This window comes from Xyrauchen texanus, chromosome 32 (genome assembly GCF_025860055.1).
Source record: "Xyrauchen texanus isolate HMW12.3.18 chromosome 32, RBS_HiC_50CHRs, whole genome shotgun sequence".
In the NCBI taxonomy this organism is placed as follows: domain Eukaryota; kingdom Metazoa; phylum Chordata; class Actinopteri; order Cypriniformes; family Catostomidae; genus Xyrauchen; species Xyrauchen texanus.
The window spans coordinates 34258173-34282897 of NC_068307.1; the positions used below are offsets into that span (position 1 = coordinate 34258173).

At 38.2% G+C, this 24725-nt stretch overlaps 1 protein-coding gene across 2 annotated transcripts; it reads left to right on the forward strand.

The window, feature by feature from the left end:
* Nucleotides 1-6618: 6618 nt before the first annotated feature.
* LOC127626289 (claudin-19-like) lies at nucleotides 6619-23618 on the forward strand. Of its 2 annotated transcripts, none has more exons than XM_052101983.1 (5): nucleotides 6619-7386; nucleotides 15474-15638; nucleotides 16590-16674; nucleotides 17664-17810; nucleotides 22162-23618. In XM_052101983.1, exons 1-5 carry the CDS (start codon nucleotides 7164-7166, stop codon nucleotides 22196-22198), a joined length of 657 nt encoding a protein of 218 aa, XP_051957943.1. In that variant the 5' UTR covers nucleotides 6619-7163; the 3' UTR covers nucleotides 22199-23618. The 2 variants fall into 2 exon arrangements, with proteins under 2 accessions (XP_051957943.1, XP_051957942.1); XM_052101982.1 differs by having other exon boundaries at nucleotides 22654-23618.
* Nucleotides 23619-24725: the final 1107 nt, after the last annotated feature.

The window sequence follows — 24725 nt, forward strand, 5'->3', positions numbered from 1 at the left end:
TTGTTCAGCGCTCTGTGTGCGGCAATCAGAGCGAATTGGCCATTCACCCTCTAGCGTTACGCTTCAAAGCGTGGGAAGCTATTCCAGGGATATCCAAGTGGGTGTTAAGCACAATACAACAGGGCTATTTGCTACAGTTCGATCGCTGCCCTCCTCGCTTCAGAGCGCGGCTCGAAACCACTGTGAACACGGAAGCAGCGTGCATGCTTCGTTCAGAAATAGCAAGCCTTCTGTGCACCTGTGCTCAGGGTTTGCGAATTCTGAACTATTTGGACGACTGGCTCAGTCACATATGGAGCTTCTGTCTCACAGAGCAGTTCTCCTCAGCCATCTGAACAGTTTGGGTCTTGCAGTCAATTGGACCAAGAGCTCACTACAGCCCAGTCAGACAATTTCCTTCCTTGGGATAGAACTAGACTCCGTGGCAATGACGGCTCGCTTATCTACACAGCGTGCATGCCGTGTTCAGCGACTAGCCGCATCTTTTCAGATGAACAGCCTCACGCCTCTGAAGAAATTCCAGAGAGTGCTAGGTTACATGGCCTCAGCCGCAGCAGTACTTCAGCTGGGTTTACTGCACATGCACCCGCTTCAGCATTGGCTAAGCACCCGCGCATCTCGCCGGGCTTGGGCCACAGGCCGCCAGCCCATCAAGGTGACTCAGACCTGTATTTCAGCTCTGCAGCCTTGGACAGTGGCCGAGTGGTATCAGCGAGGAGTGACAATGGGAGCTGTATCTCGCCGAAAAGTCATCTCGACAGACGCGTCCAACACGGGTTGGGGCGCGGTCTGCGAGGGCTCTCCGGTTTTCGGCCTATGGTCAGTTCAGGAAAAGCTCCTTCACATAAATTGTCTGGAAATGATAGCGGTCGAGTACACGCTTGTGCGCTTTCTCCCGGTCATTCAGGGTCACCACGTCCTGGTCCGTTCGGACAACAGATCTGTGGTATCCTAGCTAAACCGTCAGGGCGGTGTCAGATCCAGGAACCTTTTCCATCTGACGGAGCGCATACTGAGTTGGTCCCAGTGCCACCTGCGCTCGCTGAGGGCGACGCGCGTGCCAGGCCACCTGAGCGGCGGCCCGGACAGACTGTCCAGAGACAATATTCCCCCAGGGGAAGGGTCCCTGCACGCTCAAACAGTCCAGGCGTTATGGCACCTATTCGGCAGAGCAGAGATAGACCTCTTTGCGTCAGAAGAGAACTCTCACTGCCCGATATTTTTCTCGAGCGAGGGCAGCTGGCCCAGGACTGGCCCAGGCGCCGGCTTACGCCTTCCCCCTGTCTCGCTATTGCCACAGGTAATGCAGAGGATCAGGAAGCGGCGTCACTCGGTGCTCCTCATAGCCCAGCGTTGGGAGAATCAGACATGGTTCCGGAGCTTACGCAGCTGTCACTGACAGCACCATGGCCCATCCCAGTGAGAGCAGATCTCCTCTCTCAAGCTCGCGGCACAATCTGGCATCCCCACCCAGAGCTGGGGCTGCATGCGTGGGTGATCAGCGACTACCCGTCGCTCTGCCAGAAGGAGTAATAAATACCATTATACACGCTAGAGCCCCTTCCACAAGAAGACTCTATCGTCCAAATGGTCTGTGTTCTCAAAATGGTGCACCGACAGAGACCTGGACCCGCGGACATGTGGGGTGTACGTCAGCTGCTCGTATTTCTACAAGAGCTGCTGGATAAGGGCAGATCCCCATCCACGCTCAAAGTGTATGTGGCAGCCGTTGCGGCGTTAGCTGAACCCTGCACGGCCAGTCATGGGGAAAAATTGAGCTGGTCATCCGCTTCCTTAGGGGAGCTAGAAGGATGAACCCCGCGCCCCCATCGGTTCCTATCTGGGATCTTTCTATAGTTCTCGAAACTATGAAAGCCCCCTTTCGAACCACTTCAATCCGTGGATTTGAAATACCTTTCACTCAAAACCGTTTTCTGACTGCCCTGTCATCAGTCAAGCGTGTGGGAGACCTTCACGCGCTGTCTGTCAGCTGCGTGTCTTGAGTATGGACCAAGTGACTCCAAGGTCATTTTAAAACCTAGACATGGCTATGTTCCCAAGGTGATCGGTACTCCTTTCAGAGCACAGGTCATTTCCCTATCGGCGCTACCAGCATCCGATAACGAACGCTACGCCAATCTCCTTTGCCCAGTAAGAGCACTGAGATTGTATACCGCGCGCTCCGCCGCTTTCAGGCGCTCTGAGCAGCTTTTCGTTTCAGTTCGAGGGCGCACCAAAGGTCTCGCCGCCTCGAAACAGACACTATCTAGATGGATAGTGGACGCTATTGCTGCTGCATACGCGTCAAAAGACCTGCCATGCCCGTTGGGCATCAGGGCTCACTCCACTAGAGGCATGGCATCCTCGTGGGCATGGTCCAGCGGGATTACCATTCACGACATATGTGTTGCAGCAGGATGGACTTCCCCCTCCACATTTGTCAGATTTTACAATATGGAAGTGCCCGCTCTGCAGGCAAAACTACTAGCGGTTTAATACGCTACAGCTCCCCTGGTGAGCTGCACTGATGGGACACATTCCACACAGACCGGCACCGCCGCTCTGTAGTTCCCTTCCCACTATGTGCTTATATATTACACAAACACTGACCCGCATTCTTGCCGGCCAAATCTTATTTCCCCACTCATAAGGACTCCCCCGGGTTCTCCCTTAATTCCCTGGGGCTCATACAGTGGATGCTTGGCGCGCACGGCGTTGACAATGGGTTCCCGTAGCGTAAGCTAGCTTACGCAATACGAGAGAACCTCTCGTAAGAGAAAGTATCGGTTACCTAACGTAACCTCGGTTCTCTCTAGATGAGGGAACGAGTATTGCGTAGCCGGCCGTGCTCGCGCCACGAGCAACTTTTCGCTTCAGTCAATGAAAACCAGGGTTCCAGCCTACGAACTACGCTTATATGCACTCTAGTCACATCCTTTTTGGCGGGCTTTGATGAAGTGAGCGCGCGGACGCCTCTCATTGGATGCGAGTTCGCCCAAGCTCGTCTATAGGCTGCAGCAGTTGCCGCAGAGCAACCAATGAGCTCGCTAGCTAGCCCGCTCAAGGTCTGCAGCTGCCGCACTGCGTTGACAATGGATACAAAATTAAGAATAATTTTTTGGCTTCAAAATCTCAGAAAAGATGAATCTTTCCCGTAGCGTAAGCTAGCTTACGCAACACTCGTTCCCTCATCTAGAGAGAACCGAGGTTACGTTAGGTAACCGATACGTTTCTCACTGCACAAAAGAAATCATCTGCTCACATGTCACCAGCTTCAACCAGGGCATCCAAATGCTTTTTAATGTCAGAGGGTATAAATGATTCCTCCAGTCTGGCCTGCAATATTTTTCTCATGAATGTGCAAAGCAACTTCTGTTGCTGATATGTGGTATTGCTCTGCTATCTCCAGTGCATGGTTAAATGTGGCTGTTTGCTCGAGTGTGAAGCCAATACAAAGTTTAGCACAAGGATCACTAAACATGTCTCTTAGAAACTCTGGCCATTTTCTTGACAAAGACAGTATGCACGCAGACCATTGAAAAGGTGCAGTATGGTTTCAAGAGCTGGACCAAGATAGAGGAAATGTGTGTTGCCATGCTGCAGTAATTTCTGATAGTCCAGCTGCACACAAGTGAGTATTTTGCATATGACAGCTTCAGATTTGGTGCAGGCAGCAGAAAATTTCAGATCATGCAATTTCTTGATCAATTTCGCAGTACAGTCAGCTGACCGAAAACTATGGCCGTGCACAGGTTTGGGGAATAACGGAATACATGTAACGGGATTATGTATTTAAAATACAAAATATAAGTAACTGTATTCCACTATAGTTACAATTTAAATAATTGGTAATTAAAATACAGTTACATTCAAAAAGTATTTTGATTACTGAAGAGATTACTTTGCATTTTATTGTCATTTGTTTCATTTAATATTTAGTACTTTCAGATGGAAAACATTTATACATATAAATGATGTGATCCAAAGTGCATTTGAACAGCTGTGAAACACTTTCTTATGATGTGTTACATTCATATGAGCATACAGAGAAGTAAGTTTGGAGCCCAAGAAATAGAAAATAACCTTGTGTAAATTGTTAGCTTTACGCTAAGCTAAAATGCTATTTCTAGCCATTTTGCATGAACATTACCAGGCACGATCATATTTTTGAATCAAGAAAATGAATGTTAGATCATAATTTCTTTTTTCTAGTTAGACCTTTGATATTAGGGCAAAAATCATATTCTTGATATTAATCTTTTTATTATTTTCCTGTACAAATATCTAAAAATCCTTAAAACAAGATCAGTTTGATTTATCTTGTTTTAGAAACAACACTGCATAAGATATTTAGGTTCTTCAGAGAATGTATTTTTAACATGTGTATTTTGTCTTACTGTACTGGTAGAGATTTTATAGTCTAAACAAGTGAGAAAAAAATCTGCCAGTGCTGAAGAAGTAATCCAAAGTATTTAGAATACATTACTGACCTTGAGTAATCTAACGGAATATGTTACAAATTACATTTGACAGCATGTATTCTGTAATCTGTAGTAAAAACATTTTAAAAGTAACCCTCCCAACCCTGGCCGTGGACAAAAGAATGATAAGTATAAAGTCCTTCACTTGCGTATACTTCAGATTCTGAACTTTGCTTTACATAAAAAAAATGCTAACACTTGGTGTGGCACACTTACTTTTAGCAGCATCCACGTGCTTTTTTGTATGAAAATGCTGCGTGAAATCGGTACAGCCTCCATGGGCGATAGAAAAGAAAGCTCTACAAATCTCACACCTCACTTTACTAGGCTCTGTCTGTCACTTTTAAGAAATGTAAACTCTTTTTGAAGATCCTCATTAAAAGTACACACACACTTCATTGACATTTTTCCAGCCACAATTTAATATGTGTGCTCTTTCAGACTGACTCTTTAATCAGTTCACTAACTGGACATCTATTGATAGGAGATTGTGATTGGATAGTTTAATCCAATCATATACTTCAAATAACATGTGATTTTATTGGTTTTACAAGCCATATCCTTGGCTACATTTGATTAGAATACTCACAAGACTGAGAAAGCCGCAAAGGTGATAGAGACATTTTAGAAGAGGAGAAATACGAGACAAATCACGATTTTTTCAGAATAAGTCGGAACACTAGAAAAAGTGCTTGAATACGGGACTGTCCCAGGAAAAAACGGGACATCTGGCCACCCTACTTATGTTGAAATGTAGAGCTGCTTAATAAAGAATATATTTTTTATTTTCAAGCATATTGAAATTTATGGACAGCTGTATCATTAATATTTTTTTAGTTGGCTGAACTTAATGTTAATGTAATTTACAATCCAACTTGAGTTGTTAAGTTAGTACAACTAATTTGCTTTAATTTGAGTAAATTCAAAATGCTTTGCAACTGGTTGCCTTTTTTAAGTTTACTCAGCTGTTTATTTTTTTACAGTAATGTATTGTACAGGCAGTTTCCTGATGAAGTGAAGAGTAGAAGCACTAAAACAGTAAAACAGCATAAACACTTAATTTTCACCCTGTTCCTTACACAATGGAATCTTATCAAAACACTTTTACTATAGTGCATGACATGGAAGTCAATATATTTGAACGTTTGCTAATGGTAGCTCAACTGATAGAGCATTGCCGTTGCAATGAAAAGGACCACGGTATGAGTTCTATAGAGAATGCAAATCATAATATGAGCTGAAAGTGTTTTGTAATGACCAGTTAAGTTTAGGTTTAAGATTTAGGGTAGGAAGGTAGGTTTGGTTGATTAAAAACTCAACAGAGCATGACATTTAAAACCTAATTTGTTTGCGAGAGCATTAAACTCACTTTTAACGTAGCACAGTGGACATTTCACCTCTGAACTTCCGCAATTCATGTAATGAACTACGAAATATCATTTTGGAAAAATGTCACCACAGTCATGTTATTTTCATGAGATCGGGCTGATTCATTTCTTCTGTGAAACACAAAAGGAGAAATTCTGGAGAATGCCTTGATTGTTTGTTTTTTTCCTCAATGCAATGGCAATGAATGGTGACCTGAGAAAAATGTATTATGTAAATACTGAACACGACTTTATATTTAAAGTATTCTAAAGTCATACAATGGGTTTGTAGGAGAAACAAAGCAAAACAGAAGTCTCTGCACTTACTCTACATGTGCGTATATGAGAGAAGCTCGTTCACACTGGCTTTAAACTAATTTTATGGTAACTTTGCTTTCTATTCAATACAATTGCATTCTCCAGAATTTCTCCTTTTGTCTTTCTCAGAAGGATGAAAGAAAGTCAATTTTACAATTTTTTGCTTTTTTTTTTTACAAATTACACTTTTAAGACACTTGATCACTGTTGAGATCTGTATGGAATTAGGGCTTTCTGGCATATTGCACATCCTTCCACATCAGGTTGACTCCATAACTGACATCTGGCCTTAATTAGTCCCTCCTTCACTATATTCAGTAGGCGTCACTCTCAGCTGAAGCACCAATCAGAGTGTAATCACCGGCCTGACACTCCCCCCCCCCCCATTGCATTCAGTGTGACAAGCCTTTTTTTAAGTCTGTGAAGTATTCTCCTTTTTTTCCCCCATTCCCGCTGCTCTGCCCCATGCGCACCATCCAGACGCACTGGTGTGTGACAAGAACAGCTATGCAGTCAGTAAAGCAGACTTTATCCACATCTTGACAGCATTCTTGGCCATCTCGAACCCTCTTTCTACAGCTTGCAGAAGCCTCTAGGTTGGGGTATCTTCAGAGAGGAACCTGAAGAACATTATTGTCCAAAAACCCAGCAAAATCAAGAACGACTGCTTATCCGTATCAAGGGATGTCAATGGAAACTTCCAAATGAGAGATCCTGAGGTGACCGAGAGACACAAAAGGATACTGAAAGAGAATGAAGAGTTGGTGAAAAACCAACAGACTTCATTGACTGTTTATTGACTTGTTTTAAAGAACGTTTTGAACAGGTTTTCTTGGGTTGAATATTTCAGTAAGGAGGATCTCTTCGTCAGCTTGTTCTTAAGAGAATACCAACAGGTGAATTTTGAAGACCTGCAATCCAAGTAGTCATCCTGATTGGAGAACGTTGTTGAACTCACACTAACTTTACTCTAAATCAAAAAGTTTGAAGGACAATTATGGCCAACTCTGGGTTTCAGCTTCTTGGCTACTTTCTCGCTTTGGGTGGATGGATTGGAATCATCTCCACCACGGTGCTGCCCCAATGGAAGCAGTCCTCGTACGCAGGGGATGCCATTATCATGGCCGTGGGGTTATACGAGGGCCTATGGATGTCCTGTGCATCGCAGAGTACAGGCCAGGTGCAATGCAAGATCTTCGACTCCTTGCTCTCACTGGATGGTAAGTACCAAGTGACAAAAGGTGTTGACGACTGTTCACGTAATGCTCTTGGGTTCCCCAAGTTTTTAAAAGCCAGAACGTGGTCATATGTTGCTAGCTGTTTTCATAAGTGAATTCCATGCTTCTAAAGTTTGATGTATAACTCAAATGAAAAGCCTTGAAGATGAAAAAAATATTACATCAAGATTCTTTGGCTAGAGGAGATTGGTGGCAAAAAACAATGCAATCAGCACAAATGGGCTGCTGTATACACATGGATTTAATCAACTGGTTTAATCTATCAAATTAAAATATGTGAGTTTTGACGTATCATAATTAAAGTCTTATGTGACACCAACCTCTCTGAGTTGCTGAGCGTATCAGACTGTTGAAATGTCGTGGAGTGCTATTACAAAGCGATTAATCAACATTTAGCGCCACTGTCATTGTCAATTTTGCGGTAACTTGTTACGTCTAATCAGGGTAAGTCCCTTCTCATCTATTTCTGCTGTCTGCTGGGATGGTCCCAAGAAGAAGACGTACTTAAACAATCCATTATGAATTGTGGCTGATGATTGTGCGTTTAATTGTTTTTTGTCTTTCCATGATAAAATGAATTACATCTGTTTGTAATTTGTGTTCAAATATTACAACACTGCAGGCAGAGACAAAAGTATGGTTCTGAAGAGTTTTCGTAATAACAATAGCAACCAAAAAAATGCTCTATACTGAAGATGGAACTGTTAAGAGTTTGCCGTCTTATATTATGCATCATTGCTGTAATAACAGTGTATTGTCTTGTTGCAATGAATGGCAGTTGTGTTGAGAATAAAAGGCCAGTGTTTAGGCAAACACCAAAGATATGTTCAGAATGCACATCCCTGCACAGCACACAGGTCCGCTTTCTTGCTGTAATGACTACAATTTAAGACAACCATCTTATACAAACATATTATAACATTTAGGTCTAGACTCTTACCAATAAAGGTTCCAGTTAGAACCAAAAAATGAAAGTTTATGTTCTGCACTGAACTTTTTATTCTATAGTTCTTCTGGAAACAATCTACTGCTTTGAAGATCTCAGAAGCAAATACACTGATCAGAAGAACTTATCATCTAACAGTAGGGACATTTAAATATCCAAAGAACCATATACTGTACATTACCATTCGAAAGTTTGGACACACCAAGTCTTTCTTTATTAGTAGTATTTTACACATTTTAGAATAATAATAAAGTGATCAGGAATATGAAATAACAAAATTGGAAGTATGGGAATTATGTGTTGGCCAAATTTTTTAAATCAAAACTATCTTATATCTTAGCATTTTCAAAGTCGTCACCCTTTGTCTATGTTACTTGTTTGTTTCTTTTACTTTACTATCCACTCCAACTCATTCAATCCAAAAAATACAGTTATTAATAGAGAATTTAAGGTTACACTTAACAACGAGGTTCCATTTGTTAACATTAGTTAACATGTACTAACAATGAACAATACTTTTACAACATTTATTTACATTTACGCATTTGGCAGACACTTAAAGTGACTTACAGTGCCCTTATTACAGGGACAATCCCCCCGGATCAACCTGGAGTTAAGTGCCTTGCTCAAGAACACAATGGTGGTGGCTGTGGGGATCAAACCGACAACCTTTTGCTTACCAGTTCGGTGCTTTAGCCCACTATGCCACCACCACTCCATTGTTGTAAAAGTTGTAAATGTTAACTTTAGTTAATGGATTATGAACTAATATGAGGTAACAATGAACAATTATATTTTTATTAACTAGCATTAATAATGATGATTAAATGCGGTAAAAATATATTTAATTGTTAGTTCATAATACCTAGTACATTTACTAATGTTAACAAATGGAACCTTATTGCGTTACCGAGTTTAGTTTAGCAAAGAAATTCATATGTAGTGTAGTCACAGTTTATATTTGTCTACAAAAACTAGGCTAATTTCAAGTATTTAAGAATAAACCTTTTGATCAAATGCTTTTTTAAGATCTTGAGAAATATAAGGTCAAACGTTTGGCTGGCCGTGTACCAAATTCAAGAATCTTATACAGCAAAAAATATTTGTGTTTCCAAGAAAAACAGTTTTGTCATCATTTACTCTCCCTTACGTTGTTCCAAACCCTCAGAACATTCTTTGGTGGAACACAAAAGTAGATGTTAGGCATGAACAACAGCCTCAGTCATCATTTAATTTCATTGTATGGAGAAAGAAAATGCAAAGAAAGTTAATGGTGACTCAGGCTAACATGCTGCATAACAACCTGAGGGTGTAAAGACACAAGGGTGTGTAAATTATGTGAGAATTAACATTTTCGGGTGAACAATCCATTCAAATTTGACTAAAGAGCAAACAACCTCGGCTGCCACTTCATGCTTCTTAATCACTGCGAGGTTTTGCAGAATATCATTTGGCTTTCTTAGCATCTCTATCAAAGGAGTTAATGCTCATACACAAAGGCTGCTCTCAGTGTGTGTACTGTAAAGCTTGAGGTGGAATCTGTAACCCTCGGCCCACAAAGGGTGACGGGACCATCTGATTCCACTCTCCCCCCTCCTAGCCTTAGGTCATCTGGACGGATAGTAACTGCAATGTTCTGGCTTTTGTATGTATAGGCAAAGCCTCCCACAAGCTTGCATTGTTTGCCCATTCTGCAATGGTTCTGCTGTCTTTTCTTGAATAACTGTTATTATGTGCACTGTAAACTGAAAACAGGGTATTTAGGGTAGACATCATCTCTATGAAGCATCCTTTTGATAGAATGAAGCAAAAGACATAATTATAGAGGAAAAAGTGCAGACTACTGTAAGGCAATTCATAAATCCAGTGTCCCAGTAATATATATATATATATATATATATATATATATATATATATATATATATATATATATATATATATTTATTTTTTTTTTTAAATATTTCAACTTTTTCTTTTTGTTATATGAATGTCACATTAAAAAAATTAAATTATCATAATTTACCCTCCCTCATGCCATCTCAGATGTGCATGACTTTCTTTATTCTGTAGAACAAAAATAAAGATGTTTAGATGAATATTTCAGCTCTGTAGGTCCATACAAGGCAAGTGAATGATGACCAAAACTTTGAAGCTCCAGAAAGCACATAAAGTCAGCATAAAAGTAATTAATATACTCCAGTGGGTAAATCCAGATCTTCAGAAGGGATATGATAGGTGTGGGTGAGAAACAGATCAATATTTATTTTCTTTTTATTATTTTTTACCATAAATATCTGCCTTAACTTAACATTAATTATCTTGTTTTTGGCAGTTTGCATTCTTTGTTCTACCTACTGCGAAGGGAAGATAATTTATTGTAAAATAGGACTTACATTTTGATCTTTTTCTCTCCCACACCTATCATATATCTTCTGAAGACATGTATTTAATACGGTGGCCCAGTAGTGCACAACACAACGAAATTCAAAAAGCAAACATAAGTTCACAACACAACGGAAACAAGCCACAACACAATGCAAAAAAGCCGCAACACAACGGAAACAAGCCACAACACAACGAAATAGCCACAACACAACGGAATAGCCACAACACAACGGAAATGATCCCGACCACTAGGGGGCAGCGTCGGCACTAAAAAGCCGATATTTCACACACACACACACACACACACACACACACACACACACAGCGTCAAACTCGGAGTAGAGGAGAGGAAAAACACATGTGAAAACAAAGCAAAAGCAGGAAAATGAGTCGGAAGCACAGCAGCATTTGGAACCACTTTAATGATGTGGACAACGTTAAAGCACAGTGTAGAATTTGCCCAAAAAAAATATCGCATAAAGCCGGTTCTACGCACAACCTACACCGGCATATGCGAACTGTGCACCCAACTGTGAAGCTAGCGGAGCTTCGAGAAACAGCTTTTTCTTTAATATGGGTTCTATTATGTTCAGATTGTATTTGTTTTGAATGTTGTTTCTATACATTAAAAAGTTCTAATGCAAATGCTTAATAGTATTATTTTTTCATAACAAATCAATGCATTTTTAAAGAAATTGTGAGACATTGCGAGTATGATTTCATTTAATAATTGAATTAGAATTGTTTTCACACCTATCATAGAGAAAACATTTTTTTTTAAAGAGCCGTTTGTGAGCCAAAAGAGCCGGCTCTTTTCAGTGAGCTGAGTCAAACGAGCCGACTCACGAAAAAGAGCCGGATTGCCCATCACTAATCCAGACCGCCAGCGATAATGCATGGGAGATTGAGAGCAATTTACCGTTTCCGGAGACCACCTGTCCCCCTAGTGGTCGGGAGCATTTCCGTTGTGTTGTGGCTATTCCGTTGTGTTGTGGCTATTCTGTTGTGTTGTGGCTATTTCGTTGTGTTGTGGCTTGTTTCCGTTGTGTTGTGAACTTATGTTTGCTTTTTGAATTTCGTTGTGTTGTGCACTACTGGGCCACCGTAATTTAACCCCTGGAGTCATATGGATTATTTTTATGTTGCCTTTAAAATTTTGCATATTTGTGTGAACAATTCCTTTAAAAACTGAATGGAATCTTTTTACCTGCCCTTAATCGTTTCTTTTTGGCACTTTTGAAATATGTTTTATACATAGATTTTATTGTTATAGCCTTGTCCCAGACTTAGACTTTCAATAATAATATACACATTATTACATGTTTAAATCTATGATAATCCAAACAATGAGTGAAATAACAATGATCTGTTTCAATAAGTATTGTTTTAAAGTTATTTCTTGTGCCATCATTTCCAAAAAAAGTGTGAAAATATAATTTAGTTGCTTGTATTTAGGATGGATAAAGTTTTAGCTATGAAATAAGCCTTAGCAAGACAAAGGAGTCAATTATTTTATTTCAGAAATGTTAAAAATGTAATTTCCATCAGCATCATTTCCACCAACAGAATTTGAGATGTGCTGAAAATGAATCTGAGGTGGAAATTTTGACTTTCAGAAAAAAATGAAAATGACATAATATTCATATTTTAACCCCTTTTTATTTCTTTGTTCTAATAAAATATCTCTGTATGGACAAGTATAATGGTTTCGGAAAAAATTACAGAGAAGGCGATGAAAATGATTATGACATCATAAACTACTTGTTTGTATGAGGAATGCATTGAGAGATGTTTTCAATGACGTTTGCAACAGCCCACAAGTGCGCAAACAATAGACAATGCCGCGCCTCACATGCAGCCTCTCTCAAAGCATGTTCTCCAGCGCTGTGCAAAAGCTTGCCTTCCTTTCATCCGTGCCAGGCACTGCCAACCTTGGCACTGGGCGAAGAATTGTAGGAGGACCCTTCTCTCCCCTTCACCCTGAGTCTAACTACCACTCTTCAAATCTGACCTTGGGATCACAGTAGCAGTCCATAAGGGCAAGCTAAGCACTCTCCATACAAATCTTGAAATAAAGCAAAACAAGGATGAAAGACGCAAAAATAAGAGGTCTCTTATAACCTCCTATAACCCTGCTTCAAAGACGGCCTCTTCACTCATAAACCATACATCAAAAGTTGCGTAATAATCTTGCCTCAGTTCTCAACTTCTTTGAGACACTATTAAAAGTATTTTATGGCTTCGATTCATGTTTGATACAAAACATTTTCAAAGCTGCAGTTCAGCTACTGTGAATTGTACTCAAGGGTTTGAAAGGAAGAAGAAAATCGGTCTACAAAGGTGATTGCAGTTAAATGTGGCCAAGCTGACCTCTTGTTTTGAAGGGACAGTGAGTGGAATGTTTCAAAGTGTTGGTGGTCCACCATCTTGAAGTTATTATGATTCTCTTTTGCTAAACTAGCATGTTACATGCCATCACACAAAAGCAGAGATAGGGGGACTGGAAACAATCCTTTTTTGTGGGAAAAGCCACAGTAATCCCCTCTGTGTGAAACGTGTCAAAAATGTGACTCCTACAGTATTATGCATGAACAGAACACCTTGTGGGTTATTTGTGGAATTTTGATGTGATAGTGCTGCTAGAAGTTGTCATAATACTATAAAAATGAGCAGAACAATGCTAAAAGGTTTATCCTGAGGGTTTTAAGTGATTGACTAATATAAATTGGCCAGGGGTGTGTCACTCCTAAACCACATAATACGATGCAGCGTTGGTTAGTTAATAGCAATTGTTTCCCGAAACCGTAGTTACTATGTCGCACATCCATTGTCCAAAACATGCTGGTTCAGCAATATAAAGCTGTCACTAATGATGTTATGTTATGTTAGGGGGTGGAGAAATAACTACTGCAATTATGGATATCAATTTAAAATAGCTTATTCACACTTATAATATAATGCTGTTTAATACGAGAAAGCCGCTGAAGACACGAAAGCTGCGAGCACTATGTAAATGCGACAGATATATTGTGCTGCAATAGTGGGGTTTCCTATTACATAAGACTTCAGGGTTCCCCCAACGCACTTGAGCACATACGCAGATGCACACTCTTTAAAAACTTATAAGAGTGGTACTTTTGCGTTAACATGGACACATAATAAGTTGTGTTCTCTGACAGAAGCCGTGTGGGTTAAAGTGCTTTTTCTTAACAGCCTTTAATCCCTTAAACGGCTGCATTCATTTTTAAGTAACATTTCAGAGTGCCGTTTTCTGAGAAACCAAGGAATAAGTAGTTTTCTTAAATGCATGTAAAAATGGTAAATGTCTTGACATAATTAAATATATATATATATATATGGAATAAAAGATATAGAAGCCTCGGAGAAGTCAAATTATGTCCGCAGAGCAAACTAACAAAGAACTATGCTTCTTACCACAGGTGGAGATCTGTAGTTCCAACCACACAACTTTGCGATGCTGTTTGCAGATCGTTGGAACTACGTTTTGGAGAAACAACAAATCGTAGAATGATGTTAGCAATGATGAAACTTGCGACCGTAATTGACTAATGATGCTTTTGGGAAATGCACCCCAGGCTAAATAATCTGCCTTTATTTTGCAATTTGAGAGTATAGGTTGAGAAATGAATTTACTTGGCTAATTAAAAGGAGTGTTAGTTCACCCTTGTGTCAGTTTCAAAATCTTCTAACAATCTTCTAAACATCTAGTCAATGTGTATGAACATTTAAGTCATTTATGGGTGTGAAGGGTGGGTCATGTCCGTACCACTTTTAGCCTTTCCAATTTTGTCTCCAACACTTTTTGATATAGCTTTTGTCAGGTAAGTGTCTAATGAATAAAAAAACATCTTCAGTTGTTGAGGAGGAGTTTCCATTTCGTTATTATGTTATAATGAGTGCTTTTGGCTGTTATCAATGGCGTTGAAAGGCAGCGGGTGGTGATATTCTCTCGCACATCCAGAGTCACACTATACTCGCTCAGCTGATGAGCAGCTCCTTTCAAGTCTAAACGCAAAGCAAATTGGAAACAGATGTGTACCCACTCATGATGTACATCCACTGATGTACAGATGCTAAATTTGTTTATTAAATTAAGTTAAATTAGAACACGTGACTGTCTAAAAACCTGCTCCAACCACTTTTTAAAACAAAGCGAACCCATGGATTATAAACAATGTAACTTTTCAAATTTGTTTAGTGAACTCTGAGTAAAGTAATGGTTAAAATAAGTGTTTTTTATTTCAACCATTTTTTGCTATCATTGAATTGTCATTTGAACATGTTGAAATGTTGCTATAAATCTGGGCACTGGCAATCCTGCTCCTTCTCACTAGATATAAATGAGTGCATTAACATACATCAATAAAATAAAGAAAGAAAGAAAGAACTGACAATGCAAGAAAACTCAATTCCGTCATTGAAAAACCCATATAACGTTTTAATTCTTCAGTGTCAGATGTAGATATAATCAGATAGGTTTATGTTTATGGAATGAGTCAAAATACACTCCAAGACACATTCTCTGAAAACTAATATTGATACCTTATGCCATTTTGCAAATGTATCTTGTTTTAAGGTCTTTTAGATATTTTTCTTGGAATACAACAGATACGTTTGCAGTATGGGGCTTTTGGTTAACACATGTGTTTTTAGTAGAAATTACTCAGAAAAAGGGTTCAAGTTTTCAAACCTCAACTTTATCATCTGTATTTTGCAGTGCACATTCAGACATGTCGAGCTCTGATGGTGATCTCGGTGCTGATGGGGTTCCTCGCAATTATTGTGAGTGTCGTCGGAATGAAATGCACGAAAGTGGGTGACAACAACCCATCAACCAAGAGCAAGATCGCAATCTCTGGTGGGACACTCTTCCTACTGTCAGGTAAGACAAACACCCAGAATGAACACATTAATGTTAAAGGTACAGCACAATCAGTGGAGAAGATAAATATCAAACATACCAAATTTTCTTTAAAGATTTCCATGACATTCTGGCTATTTGAAGGAACATTAACTAACGATCTGTTAGGAATAATACAATGCAATAGTCTGATGTTAGTTCATGTAAAATTATTATAAAATATTACAGAGAAAAATGTCACTTTTGTTTATTTTGGGGTTCCTGGGTTGGTTTTCTTTTAGAAGTGAGAATGTAAAAATGTGTCCAATACTGATACCATTTAAAATTATGATAACGTTTTACAAATAGAACATTCTTTAATGTTAATCCTAATTTATAAATATGCTTTTGCTCATTGTTAGTCCATGTCAGTTCATAATGCATTAAGTAATGTTAACATATACAATGATTCATTTATTAGTACATATAGAAAAGACCATTAACCAAGATTCAGAAATGCTGTATAATACGTTTTCAATAACAGTTTGTGAATGATTGTGTTTACTAACATTAAGCAATACAACCATATTGTAAACCAATATAATTCACACCAGTAAATATAATAACAAAGTTTAAGGCCTGCAGAGTGTAAACAAAATCATAACAAATCTGATTGATTTAAATGAGAGTGTAACTGTGCTTAGAATAAGCACACTTGTTATTTAGGTCAACCATGTTGATACCTCAGCCCTGTAAATCATTCAGTGTAAATTAAATGTGGTAAATAAAATTGAAATTCTTTCATTAGAATCCACGTTTTTGTGGTCTGTTCTGGTCTTTGGTCACAATATCACTTCTGAGACATTTAAACACACAGGAGTAAACAGGAAGTGGCTAGTTTGGTCACATTTGTACTTTCTGCAAAACCAGACAATAAACAAACTGAGATGTGCTCTTGGACAGTGCTGATCATGTGATGTTTATCATCTCTAGGTTTGTGTACGCTGGTGGCTGTGTCTTGGTACGCCACACAGGTGTCCTCCCATTTCTTCGACCCAAATACGCCAATTAATGCCAGGTAGGACTGTTGATGGATTTTCAATGGATTACACAATGCGTAATTGTAAAAATATTACCACTACAGTAAAATACTGTATTACAGTGATGAGAATCACCACTGAGAATAGTAAAAATAAAACACATAAAAAATGCAATAAAAAAATGCAAGGAAAAGATCTGTACATATAAAACATTATTGTATTACAATAATGAATATCACCATGGATTACAGTAATGTGGAATTAGAGAATGTGCTTAATTGGCCCTTTGCTAAGCCCCACCTTTAAAGCATTTCAGACCAATCTTATCTCTGTTGCCATCCGCCATTTCCCTGACAATCTTTTGCTATGGAAGTAATGTGTGTTTTCATTTTTTAGGATTAATTTATTTAATATAAATTATCCAAAAACTTTAAAAATCTTTGTTGCTGGGTCACTTGTAATAGTGACATGAGTTAATTAGTGAATGCACACATTTATTTTTTTAAATCTATATGTAAATCTCAAGAGGAGCATACTATGGATTAAACTGTGTAAGCCCTCATTTACAAATGAATATGTATAACATCAGCAAGGGCACCTACATTTGCTCCAAGGTAAATTAAAGCTTATAACTTCATTTATGTATTAGTGTTTAATCAAGTGTCAACTGTTTAATCACCATCAAATGACTGTGATGAAAATGACAAAAAACTTAAAAAGTCACTCTTCATTCCAGTTCACGTAAGGATATTGTCAGTTCCATTTATGAGAATATTTTGCAAAAAAATGAGCCACTACAACCTCCCATTCATTTCTATGGGCAGTTCTGCAAAGCTTGTCAGAGCGAGCAACGGTACCAAGGGGGGTGGAGCTTAGCAAAAGGCCAATTGTCATGAACATATTGTCATTGGGCAAAAAAAAAGCCTTTGTTTGCTGTGTAGAAATTATTTCGTGAGAGTCACCTGTTAACATTATATACACTCTCTCCTGTGATTATGATAGAAAGTGTGGCCTCTCTTTCTTTCAGGTATGAATTTGGCCCCGCCCTCTTTGTAGGATGGGCGGCTGCCATCTTAATGATGTTGGGTGGCTCGTTCCTCTGTTGCTCTTGCGTTAACGAGGACAGAAGAGGACAGCAGTTCTACCGGCAATCTCAGCCCTCTACAGGCAGAGAGTATGTGTAAATACAACTAAATAACAGAAAAGGAGAACTGTGAATATAAAGAGCAGAGGGCACGAGAGACAGAGCTCTCCCCACCATGAGTACAAATTCTCATTCACATTGACCATTTTATCCAGGTCCAAAACAAACAAACAAACAAACAGCTAAAACAATTACATACACTGTTTCTATGTCTGCGGTAAAAAGTGTATATTGTATTTAACACTTATTTTCATGAAACATATGAAAATTCTGTACTTTATACTTTGGGTAGGTCTTCCCAAACATTCCATAATAAGCTTTTAAATGAAGGAAATCCTATTTTTGCCAAACTGTTTAACTATAACAAATCAATTTGAAGCTAAGCATTAACACTGGACTTTTTTGTACAATAAAGTTTTTATAAGTTTTAGGGAAAACTTTATTAATGAAAAGCTTTAATGAAAATGAAAAACTTCCATTTACACTCAAAGTGTTTCAATGGAAAGTGAATGTCTGAACATTCTCGGAACAAAGTTGAACTTTTATAAAATATTTTTTTGTGGTGTAACGATCTGAAGAATAGCATAGTAGGCCTATTACCAATTACTATTTCTGCAATATATAGTATTTATACTGCACAGTATGCAGATTTAAACTACCCAGAATAATGTATAAAACAATGCAATGGACTTGACTTGACTTGACCTTCCATTTTTCCAGTGTGTCAAATCACATAATATCAGCCGTTATTTTTTATTAGTGGATGCTATATTTTGGCTTCACTATATTTAATTTCATTTAAACCAACTGATATCAGTTCAGAAGACACTGGGCTGTCAGCAAAGGGTTAAACTTTCGACATGCAGAGTCATGTGACAAAACAACATGGCACTGATCACAGCGGAGTTTGTCTTTGGGAGAAACAGCAACCAAACTACATCTGGTAAGAAACCTTATTTAGGTTTTACATTGAAACCTGTTTGAGTCAAAAGACTAGAGTCTCTAGGTTCATCCAATGTGCCATTTTGAAAATTTGAGTGATTTATCGCGAAACACCACGCTGTTTAACACAATGTACATGCATGTGTACAATAGCACAAGTGTTTCATTAGAAATCCTATATTTACTGGGCATTTTCATATTGAGAAAAAAAAATGCTTTCAGAGGCTTTATATGGAGTTAGGACGAAAATACGATCCATTTCGAGACCAGTGCAGACAGACAACACACTGGAGCTTAAGTCATTCACTAAAAGGGGAGCAAGGGAGCATCCTATAGCTTTCCTATGAAGCCAAGTGCATTCAATCCAAACTTCCTATCAAAATATCAGTTTCAGGCTGGTTGGCAGTCATGGTAATGGTAATCAGTACTTAGATTCAGAATTTATAATGTATAATTGTATTTTATCATGGTTGGCAGTGATTGGATGAAGCTGGCTATTACTTGTATCAGAATGAATGTGCAAAGAGAGAAAATTAAGATTTTGTTGCCAAAGTAGGATTCTTTTTAAAAACATTTATTTAAACTTCCTATGTTTATCATTGGATAGCACGTTGTGTTTCATATATAGTTATAGTAAGTAGACAGCTAGTTTTCTATTCTGAACATGGCCAATTAGAAACATGCTATGGCTTTACACAGTGGTTGGACTGTTCTGCATGGTGGTAGCTCTGTTTGCCAGCTATATGTGTTCCTGACAGCCATGGCCATACTGACACTGCATTGAGGAGACCAGGAGTTATGAGGCTTTCACTGTCCACTGGAGACGAGGGAATTCCTTTAGAACCATAGAATACATTATTTAAAACCATGCTGACCAACAAGTTCCAGTGCTGCAATGTGGGAATTGGGACTTGGCGGACTGTAGACAAATACTTCTAGCACAAACTGTAAACATGTTATTTAGACAAAGTACTTTCGAGGGAAAATCCAACGCTGTTTTTTGAACATAATATGTAGCTTTTTCTTCACATTATACAACACCTCATCAACAGAATCTGAGAGTTTAAAACATCATTGGGGGAGTAACTAAATAGCATTGATTATTGGCATGGGCTGTCTGTGTTGTTTAAGCACCTGATCCATTTATGGAATTGGTTAATGCCGGCCACAAAATTAGTGGTTAAGTTGAAAACTCAAGGTTCTTTTACTCAAGGATCCAAAATAATCTTCTCCTGGCTACAATTATTTCTGCCATCATCACTTAAAATAAAACTTCTAAATAAACCTGAGGGCAGTAATAGCTCATCTCTAATTGTGCCAGGCAACTGGGGTTGCAAATTTAGTGCATTCTATAATGACAATCATTTGCCAAAAAAAGTATTTATTTATTTTTTGTTCAGAAAATGTTATGTAAAGCCATTCTTAAGTAAATTGCTGAATTAAATTCAACGGGCCTATGGTATATATATATACATATTTATATTTATATATTTACAGTATATAGCTGGTATACTAATAATAAAGTATTATTTATTTTCTGACAAGAGCCAAGTTGTGTCTTACTCCAAGTCATATTTAAATTGTGGACACTGAAAGACTTATTTCCTGTCTCTCATTCACACCTCTCTCATACCTCATTCATAGCAGTTCAATGAGATGTTTTTTGGACCTTGTAAAAAGTAACACTTTTTCAACAGAACTTGATTAACAAACGATTAATTGTGCATGGACATTTTCCTTAAATTTCCTTTCAGGTAGGGCTTGCATTACTACTCTTTATTCAGCCTGATTTCATGAAATTTACGAACAATGGCAACATTGTTGCAAATCAAAATTAAGTGCTTCATTACACATATGGCTGCAGTTTCCCAGTGAATTGTCCAGCAGGGGGTGCCAAAAGCGATTTTAGTGTCCTAAAAGATAAATAAGAGGTGAACAAAACAGATGTCCTTACCCAATGCCTAAACCTAACCAATATAGTTTTTTTTTATAGTTACATGAAAAGCAGATTTCCTGAAGCAACCACATAATTTAATGTAACTTCTATGGCACATTCGCTTAATTTTCACTCCAAGTGTCCTTGGCTGGGCTTGAGGCTAAAGTACAACACTCTATGAGGTGAGCTAGATCAGAAGCTAATCACATTGGAATATGTGTTTTAATGTGGGTGGGTCTGTTTTTTGATATCATAATATAGCAGGACATGAGGAATACAATGAAAAATAAGTGTTTCAAAAGTCAAAAACAGCCATAAATGTACCCATGATTTGGGTAAAAGTGAATAAAACACACAGTTGTTGTTGCACCTCTAGTGTTCATTTTACTAGGAAAGTGGGCAAAATATAGAAAGCGGCACATTAAACTTTATGAAAATGTTATAGTATAATATCTCAATATTAACGTTTATTCTATTTACTTGTGAATCAGTCATCCAGAAAAGTAGTCGACTGGTCCATGTTTACTGTATGTTAATGACCCACCACACGGCATGCAACATTTTCCATTGGCAATTTATTTTCAAATTCACGTTACTCCAAAATATATTTGGCCATTACAGGATACCACACAAAATAAAATTACACACATACAATGGGAAAAAGTCTATTCACAAAATAGAGCTTTCCAATATTAATGTAGGCCTACCCTGAAATCAAACCCATTCTGACACATTTCTGTCAAGCGCCATCCGCAATCAGACATTTTTGCACCAACTCAAATGTGCTCCCTTTTTCCTTTTTCTGCGATTCTACTGATTTCAACGCATTCCTTAAACAAACACCAAGATGTGTATCTTGGTCCCATGGCAACCAGGAAGTAATCAGGTTTACATAAACAATGGCGAGCTTGATTCAGAAGTTGCATTTGCAATCTAAAATGATTTTGGGTTAGAGGGTAGGGCTAATAAAATTCCTGTTGACCATATTGCAACATTTCCGACTAAAAATACGACTCACTTTTGGCACCACTCTGTGAACACTGAGTGCAATAGAAAGCACATATGCCTGTTCATTCAACAAGACTTCCAGCTTCGGCCACTGGTGGTTAGAATTTCTGTAAGCACAAACCGATAACAGCAACTGAACTTTTGACCTTTCGACTTTTCAATCAGTCTGAATAGTTGATACAGGTCCAAAGCATTGACCTGTGTTTTAACTAATTGACTAGCTGTTGCAACCCCTACTTTTAAAGAATTCCATTGAAATGGACTGTTGGGATATCATGGAGTTTCAAATAAGCAGTCTATTTACTTTACTTCATCCATTTTTTCCTAACATTTCCATGTCATTTAACCCATCAAGAGCAATCCTGTTTGTGACGCTACATAACGTATTATCTCTGGCTGCAGAACCAAATGAAGCAAGAGGCTCTTGTGAATTGTCTCTGTCTCAAGCTCCTCTAATGCTGTTCTTCTTCTGTCTTCTTCTCTTCTTTAATTCAGGGATGAGTTATTGAGTGAGACTAGTTTCCCTGACTGACCAACCCTCCCTGCCTTTACTCGTGGACTGTCCAAGCTCCGCTCTCTGTATCTGTGTCCCTCACTCCCACTTAGAATCCAAATTTGGACACTTGTTTCTATGATTGGACAAATGTCCTCTCTACACCCTACATTCTTAAAACCTGTGTGCCTTTTTTTCAACATCTGATCAATAAACGTGTTTGAAAAATCGTCACTCCCATATCAATTGTGTGCTTTCCCCCCCCAACACCTACCAAACACCCAACGGTTAACTGTGACCCCATAAACTTTTTTTGTAAATATATTTTATTGAAATATGTAAGTGACAACACCCTAAAAACATGGGCTGTTTCATTGCAATACATCTTTTAGATTATCAATGTCGTTATTGGTGGATGTCCTTAGGTCATTACTTGATACGATTTTAGGTTTCTTTTTAACTCAACCCTGTTTTGTTTTTCTTTTAAATTGCAGAGGAAATGTTAAAAGTTCTCCACCAGACAAAGGGGAGCAGTACTTGTAGTTTGAGAGAGGGCGACTTCGTGGGTCACAAGCTGTTAGACTTTGGCAACAAACAAGACACTGTTTTTTTTTGGGTAAAAAAGCTAAGAACTCCAGTTAAAACTCTAAAGAAATTATTTAGTCAAAAAAAGAAAGGCAGTTGACATGTTTCCCTGTAACACAGACAATTTTCAGTGATTCATGAAGCCAAGCAATGCATTCCAAAATGACTTTGTACTGTAGTATAACCTTCATAAAATAAGTTAAATGTCCAAAAATTGATAAGGTCGAGTGAGCCTCAACAGTATTGTCAGAGAGTGTTAGACAAATATGTCATTTTTTGTTAAGGTTGGAGTTTGTTATACTTGCCGAAAAACTATTATGAGCATTGATTCAGGGTACGTTTTAATGCAGTTAATAATTATGTAAATCTTCGACATGTGCAGTGTAATATTGAGCTATAACTGTTTTTTGACTCACAAAATGTCTTTTAGTTTGCTAATACATGTTTGTCAAAGATGCCGTATGTGAGATGAATCTTTTGTTTGTTGTAAAATCATATTATCATCTTTTTTTTTCTTCTGTTCATGAAACGCATAGGAATTATGAGGGGGTTGTCATATTTTATTTTGCTCTGAGGGATTACCTAAAATTAACTAGTACATCAGAAAGAGACCCACGTGCTATTTTAATTGCTTAAGAATTCTTTAGTGCACTTATGATGTGTATTCAGCATGCATTGAAAGGCACTGTTTATTTCAAATGTTGTCTTTAAAGTGGTCGAGGAGTTAACGGCCAACCAGTAGGATGTCATTAGAAATGTTTTAGTTAATTTTCCCCAAAACTATGTTACCTTATATTCAAGTATGTATCATCTCATATGATGTATCAACTTTTCTGTTTATCTGTTTTAAAATAAAATAAAGTATACAAAGGTATATTTACCGTGTGTCAATTGGCGACAGAAATGTTTGCACATCCACCTGTGTTCTTTAAAGTAGCTGACTTGGGAAAATCACAAGGGCAATGCTATTGTTGTTGGGAACACACTCTGAAATACACACACACACACACACACAAAAAACCAACAACAACAAATTAAGTTAAAGTTAAATGAATTCTTATAATCTCCAAGTAAAGATGCACTGAATTAGACAAGCTGATAAATAACTGAATAAAGTTTTTAAATTTCTCCATTTAGCAAAGAAGGAACTTTAGAGCTTTCTTTGCACTTATTTGACAAATCTCTAAATCTTCAGTCATGCAACAGGCTTCTTTCATTGGATATTCAAAGTGTTTTGAACAATAATCTCTATGAACATTGAGGGCCATCTTATTTGAATGCTGACTTTTCAGGTTGGATTGGAATTTATTTCTTTGAACAGAATTAGTCAAATGTTCAAGGTCTAACTAGATGTTTCAGAAAAATATATACTACACTTACTGAGCACTTTTTTAGGAACACTTTGGTTCTAATAAAGTGTCTCACATGGTCTTCTGCTGCTGCAGCCCATCCGCCCCAAGGTTCGACATGTTGTGCATTCTGAGATGCTATTCTGCACACTACAATTGTACAGAGCGGTTATCTGAGTTACCGTAGCATTTCTGTCAATTTGAACCAGTCTGGCCATTCTCCATTGACCTCTCTCATCAACAAGGTATTTCCATCCGCAGAACTGCTGCTCACTGGATGTTTTTTGTTTGTTTTTTGGCACCATTCTGAGTAAAATCTAGAGACTGTTGTGCATGAAAATCCCAGGAGATCAGCAGTTACAGAAATACTCAAACCAGCTTGTCTCACACCAACAATCATGTCATGGTCAAAATCACTGAGATCATATTTTTCCCCATTCTGATGGTTGATGTGAATTTTTTCTGAAGCTCCTGCCCTGTATCTGCATGATTTTATGCATTCCAATTCTGCCACATGATTGGCTAATAAGATAATCGCATGAATAAGTAGGTCCACAGGTGTTCCTAAATGCTGAGTGAGTGTGTTTCAAAGGATCTTCATCAGATAAGTGTCCACAACTGTTGTCTTTTAA

Coding starts and splice junctions, on each gene's coding strand:
- LOC127626289 (XM_052101982.1), top strand. CDS start 7,164: ATGGCCAACTCTGGGTTTCAGCTTCTTGGCTACTTTCTCGCTTTGGGT. Junction 16,675..17,663: donor AATACGCCAATTAATGCCAG/GTAGGACTGTTG, acceptor TCTTTCTTTCAG/GTATGAATTTGGCCCCGCCC. Junction 17,811..22,653: donor CAGCCCTCTACAGGCAGAGA/GTATGTGTAAAT, acceptor TTTAAATTGCAG/AGGAAATGTTAAAAGTTCTC.